Consider the following 6,380-nt stretch of genomic DNA (forward strand, 5'->3'; position numbering starts at 1 on the left):
ATTTTTTTTAAGGAGCACAGGGTGATTTCAAGGTGCAGTAAGCTTTGGGAACCACTGTTGTAACCTCTTCTTTAAACTATTTTTTTTTTCAGGTTAATGACACCGAGTTCATTTACTGGAGGGAGTTAGTTTCTAAATGCCTAGCCGAATATTCTTCTCCTGAATGTTGCAAACCAGATCTTAAGAAATTGGTTTGGATTGTTTCTAGACGCACAGCCCAGAACCTCCACAATAGCTATTATAGTGTCCCAGAGCTGCCAACGATACCAGAGGGGGGTTGTTTTGATGAAAGTGAAAGGTAAGCAGGTTCCTTGACTAATTAGACTTCCACAAACTAAGTATTACTGATTTCATGCTCAAAATAGAACCTGGAATTATTATAAGGCATCGGAGAAAACCCCTACTCTAGTAGCATCATTTTTTCAGGTGAGAAAATTAACCTGAACTAGTTAATTATTAAAATAGGTAATCATTTAATAAATTATTAAAAAAAGAAAAAGAAAAAAGAAAGAAAGCCAAAACACCATGCTATACATTACATCTCCAGAATTTATAACTGGAAGTTTGTACCTTTTGACCACTTTTCATCAGTCACCTCCTTTGTGGCAACTACCAGTCTATTCTCTGCATCTATGAGTTCTATTTTTTGAGTTGTTTTGTTTTTAGATTGCATATGTAAATGAGATCATACAGTATTTGTCTTTCCTCTGACTGATGTTTTATTCCTCTCCTGTTAAAAAACTCGTTGTTTCCCACCTCTGCTCTTTGAAATGCAGTTTAGTTTAAAAAAGAAAAAAAAAAAAGTGAAACAGTATTCTGGGCTTTTCAATGTTAGTATGAATTTCTAATGTACATGGAAAGAAACTATGAGTGAGTTAAATGCTTGGAAAATAAAGGGAACCACCACCACTAATGTGCCAGGTGTTTGTAGATATTTTTCCAGTTTTGTAAAATGCTATTGTCTTATTCAGAGTTAATTTTTGTTTGTAAAATGAGTTATACTGTTTTACTAAATTAGATTATTTTATACTATAGGGATAAAGAACCAGAAGTTCCATTTTCGTAGCTTATTGGTTTCTTGCATTGATTCTTGAAAATATCATGATGCAATTATTAATGTAAGAAAGAGCAAAACCATGTGATAGGAGAAATGTCTTCAGTCTGCATTTATTGGACTTAAAATACTTAGAATACATTTAGTTGCTGATAGTTTTTAATTGGTCCAAGAATAATAATTTGGCAAATAGTAATTTGTTTAAACCTCTTAAAATCTGTATTTTCTAAAGAGATTACAATAGACTTCACTTTAGGAAGTTCTTATAAGTTAAATTTTCTCTCTGTAAAGCTTTAATTTTGAATATAAAAATCCTGAGACCAGACATACTTGTTAAGCAGTTTTATTTTGCCTGTAACACATTTAAATGTATTCTAAATAATGGAATCTTCTTCTTTGTCTCTTTTTTCCTTTCAGTGAGGACTCTTGTGAAGATATGAGTTGTGGAGAAGAGAGTCTTAGCAGCTCTCCTCCCAGTGATCAAGAGAGCACTTTCTTTTTCAACTTTAAAGTGGCACAGAAATTGTGCTTTCCATCTTAGAAATCTGATTGTTTTGTGTCAGAATTTAAAGTGTGTGTACAGGTGTCAAAGCAATAAATGGGGGAGTAGGTAGTTTTCTGGTTCAACCCCCATCTAGGCAGGAAGTGCATAGACTGGAATACCTACCTTCTATTTATTATTCAGATCAGATCTGGCTTATTTTCATATTTAATCCTAAGCCATCAAATGGGTTAGTGCCTATGAAACAATTAACAGTACTTTAGACATTGGCACTTTATTTTTCTCGTTGATCTTTAGCTACTTGGGGGAGGAGGGAAGGTGCTGATACCTTCAATTTATTACTTTTCAAGAAATTTTAAAGATGAATAGTGTAGCTAGTCTTAAACTTTTTATAAAGCCTTCAGGTGTCTTTATTTAAACAGATTGGGAGTGTGCAAGTGCTTCCTTAGCAGGGACAATGGATAATCCTTCAATGGTTTATCTCAGATTTCCCCCTCCCCCCATTCTCAGAACAGAGAATATACTCTTCAATGTCAAACATCTTTTTTGTTTTTGTTTTTCAAATGATCACTTACTATGTGATGCAGACCATAAACTTAGGCATAATACTGCCATTTCTGTGAATGTTAGTATGTAATGTGTTAGTTGAGGTTTCTGTCAAAGCAGAAATAATCAACAGACTACGGTTGTTAGATAGTTGCATTCCTAATGCCTAAGTATTGTCAGACTATAGTATTATTTCAATGTTATAAAACAATCCATGATCTGCTAGTTTTGCATGCGTCTGTATGAAAGCAGTGCAGGAAGTTGAACAGAACTGGGTAACTATGGCATTGATAAATGATGATCTAGTAGCACATTTTATCTCATTTTCTTACTTTAAAAAAAGTCTGCATGATTACGTTTTATTTCCTTTGTAGTTCACATTTCAAAAATAGTGGTATTAGTATATGGGTGCCAAGATTGAATATGAAGTTAAAAAAAATTAAGTGTATGTAGTATTTTAGTTTTAAGCTTATCTGTGTGGTGGTACAGCCATAAGAGTAGGGATTTATAAACTCTGTACACATGAAGTTTGGTACAGGGAATTTTTTTAACTTTATAAACTGTATATAAAAATGTAAATCTTAAAAAATGTACATAAAAATACTGTATTTTTTTACCTTGTGTGATAGTCTAGTCATTGCATGTAAATATAATTTATTGTGTATTCTGTATTATAAACCCTACATTGATGACTTACTTTTTTAATGGTAAGTCAACATCCATTGTATGTTTTCTGAAGTGGATCTTTTTGAAGTAATAATAGATTACAACTCAAAATAAAAATATTCATCGTACTCCTTGTTTGCAATCACATCCCAAAAATGCTTGCCATATTTCAATGGGAAAGCTTAAAGTGAGGCTGTATTTTCTCCAGTGGAAGCCCTCTGTCTGGTTATTAGAAGTCCTCTAGGTAATATTTCCTCACCACAGTTTGGCCCATAGCCTTGGAGATACCAAAAGCGAATCTGTCATTTGAGAATTGACCTCTCTCTGGGGTGGATTCATATTAAACAAAATGACTATTAATTCATAGTGTAGGCGACAGGTAATTAAGTTGACCAGAATACTCAGGTTGGCCAATCAGTACAATCTCTGCAGACAAGCCAAATTCTAATCAGAAAATTGCTTGGTGGGGTGGCTGGTTAGCTTGGTTGGTTAGAGCGTGGTGTTAATAACACCAAGGTTGCTGGTTCGATCCCCACATGGGCCACTGTGCCCTCCTTAAAAAAAAAGAAAGTTGCTTGGTGAATAAGCACTTCAGGGGTATTGGTTCTGACTGGATCCTGCCAGCCTCTGGCTCTGTGGACCTATTTTTCCAAGCCTTTGGCTTCTTTCCCAAGTGGTGGGGATTTTTTTTGTTTGTTTTTTGGCATAGTTTTCCCATCTAGTTTGATCTTAAAGACCTTTGTTTTCCCTGGTTGGTTAGAAAATCAGATATACTGAATGTGGTTTTCATGTAATAAATATCTCTTCTCCCCTGGAGATACGGGCAAGTTTTCTAACTCTCCCAGTGGAGAATCTCTGCTTCAGGATGACCCTTCCTCACTTATTAAATAATTATGGTAAATAGTAGACAATATATTCTGCTTTCAGATTTTGATTTGTTGACATGTGAAAGTTACTTGTGGCTTTCCAAATCTGGACAGTTCCTCCAGCGTTTTACTGCTTTTCTTACTAGACCTTCTTTCTGCATGAATTGGCCCACACGTGGCTTCATCTCTTCCCCTTTCTTGTTTTCAGTACATTTAGTCTAGACATCTTTACCTTGTTCCCAACCTGTTCATTCACAACTGGCCATCCTACTTGGAGGTTTCTGATGAACCCCAAACCTGCTCTTCCTGTATACCTATCTTGGTGAAAAGATATTCCATCTACCGTGTTTCCCCAAAAATAAGACCTAGCCAATCCGCTCTAATGCTTTTTTTGGAGCAAAAGTTAATATAAGACTCAGTATATTATATTATTATAATATTAAAAATCCTGTCATATAAGATCCAGTCTTATTTTACTATAAGGTCCAGTCTTATTTTATTTTATATAAGTAAAATAAGTAAATACTTATTTTATACTTATTACTTATTTTATATATACCTATTTATTATTTTATATTGTATAAGTATAAAATATACTTATATTAATAAGTATAAATACTTATTATTTTATATTATATACTTATTTTATATAAATCCAGTTGTATTTTACTACAGTCTTATAGTAAAATAAGACTGGATCTTGCATTAATTTTTGCTCCAAAAGACACATTAGAGCTGATTGTCCGGCTAGGTCTTATTTTCTGGGAAACCCGGCACTCAAATTGGAAACTTAGGTGATATTTTCATCTCCCACCTTTTTGCTGGAGGTCACCATTTATCATTGATACGGTTTCATTTATACTGTGTAACTGCTTTGTCTCCTCTTTTCTGCTACTGGCCTCGTTCAGACCTGCAGTCTTTATCAGCAGGGTTACTACAATCTTAGTGATTTTTCAGCCTCCAGGCTTGCTCCTGAGCCCCTTGCCACCTGGATATCCTTTTGAAATATGCAAATGTGGTATGTCTCTCCTGAAAAATTGTTCAATAGACACCTCAATCAGGATAAAGTTTATCATGACATACAAGTTTTTCCCTAATCAGAACACTACACCTGTCTCTGGCTTTTTTTTTCCCTTGCCATTTCCTAGAGCTAGGAAATGTGTGTTAAGCAAGTAATTCTGGCAGTTATGTAGAAAATGGACTGGAGCAGGTAGAGCTGACGAGGGAGACTGGTCAGGAGTCCTACAAAAACCCAAGAGGTGATGAAGGGCAGTGGGGATGAGGAAGAGGAGGGAAGTGACAGGCATCATCCATTCTCCATAGGCATTATCAGGAGACTCAGACAAAAGAAGTCCAGGAGCCTGGTAATGCCCGCCTCAGGCTGTTCAACCAGGTGGCTTTCCCAGGACTGATGAATAAAATTGAGATTTCAGCCTCCTGCCCCATTCAGAGCAGAGTGAGGAGATGGCTACCATTTTGGTAGCTTTTTGACTTGCAAGAGATTTGGCTTTCCAGGTTTTGATTCTGCAATTTCCCAGGATGTGGTATGTATACTTTGCTGTTTTTGCCATTGTGCATGGCTGAAGTATCACTTACTCTGCCTAGTCTCTGGTCTCCACCGATTTGACTTTCAGAAAGTGAGACTAGACAAATAACGTTATAATCACCGGTCACACTCAATACTCAGGTAGTTAACTATAGACGTATTGGTTGCAGAATACTTCTCGCAACATTTTAAACCATTTTCTTTTTCTAGGATCTGACTGTTCCCTCCAATTCCTTTCAATACAATACTGAGTTTTTAGATATGGTCCCCGCTGCCTTCCACTTTCCCTTGTACACATGCAAATTGTCAGCTTATTTAGGTAACCTACTTACCAGAGTCTTATATGGACAAAGACCATGTACTTTGCATTTGTCACTTTTGAGCTCATTTTTTCTAATTATTTGTACAGGAAATGGTCAACATCTTACTGCCTTTGTGTTCAGCAAATCAGATTGTGTGGTAGATAGTTTTCCCAATATCCAATGAGCCTTCCCATTTCTGGGCACACATGCTGCTTTTCCCATTAAGAGGATGAGTCTATAACACTTGAATTTCAGTTGGCCTTGTGCCTGGCTTTGGCTATTAAAGTGCAGTGGAAGAAGTTCAGTGCATATCCAAGCCTAGGCTTTAAGAGGACTGGCAGCTTCCTTTTATCCCTCTTGGAAGCCAGCCAGCATGCTGCAAAGAAGCTCAGCTTGGATTTCTGAAAAGATGAGAGGTGATGTAAAGAGAGGGTCCTGAGGATGAAGAGGCCATCTTGGATGTTCCAGCCTCAGCTAAGCTTCTGGGTGAATGAGTTTGCATGAGTATCCTCAGCTACACCACAAAGAGCAGAGGAACCACCCAGTGGGTCGCAGTCAACGTAGAGACTCATGAAAAATAATAAGTCATTGTTCTAGGCCACTAGATTTTGGGGTGGTTTGTTACACAGCAATAGATAGCTGAGAAAGTTTGCTTGTTATTTATAGTCAAACGGTGGTTATATCTGAGAGGTAAGATTATAGGTGACTTTTTTTTCTAATGATGCTTGTCTGTAGTTTCCATTTTTTCCTCCTAAAATTGATTTGAATTATTAGTGTATTAACAGAATAACGAATGAACTTTTAGAAACACTGATTATATACTTCCTTTGATTAAAATCCTTAATGGTTTCCCATTGCTCCCTAGCATCAAGTTCAAACCCCTTACCATACCTTACAA

General features: G+C 36.2%; 1 protein-coding gene across 8 annotated transcripts in view; it reads left to right on the forward strand.

Moving 5' to 3' along the window:
* CCNG2 (cyclin G2) overlaps nucleotides 1-2,896 on the forward strand; it is a 64,592-nt gene extending 61,696 nt beyond the window's left edge. For all 8 annotated transcript variants that reach the window (XM_081061008.1, XM_081061012.1, XM_081061014.1 and 5 more), the window contains 2 exons: nucleotides 93-298; nucleotides 1,472-2,896. In XM_081061008.1, coding sequence (XP_080917134.1) covers nucleotides 93-298; nucleotides 1,472-1,595 — 330 coding nt within the window. In that variant the 3' untranslated portion in view covers nucleotides 1,596-2,896. The remainder of the gene's footprint in view (nucleotides 1-92; nucleotides 299-1,471) is intronic.
* Nucleotides 2,897-6,380: the final 3,484 nt, after the last annotated feature.

Source organism: Rhinolophus hipposideros (genome assembly GCF_964194185.1).
Source record: "Rhinolophus hipposideros genome assembly, chromosome: 1".
NCBI classification, from domain to species: domain Eukaryota; kingdom Metazoa; phylum Chordata; class Mammalia; order Chiroptera; family Rhinolophidae; genus Rhinolophus; species Rhinolophus hipposideros.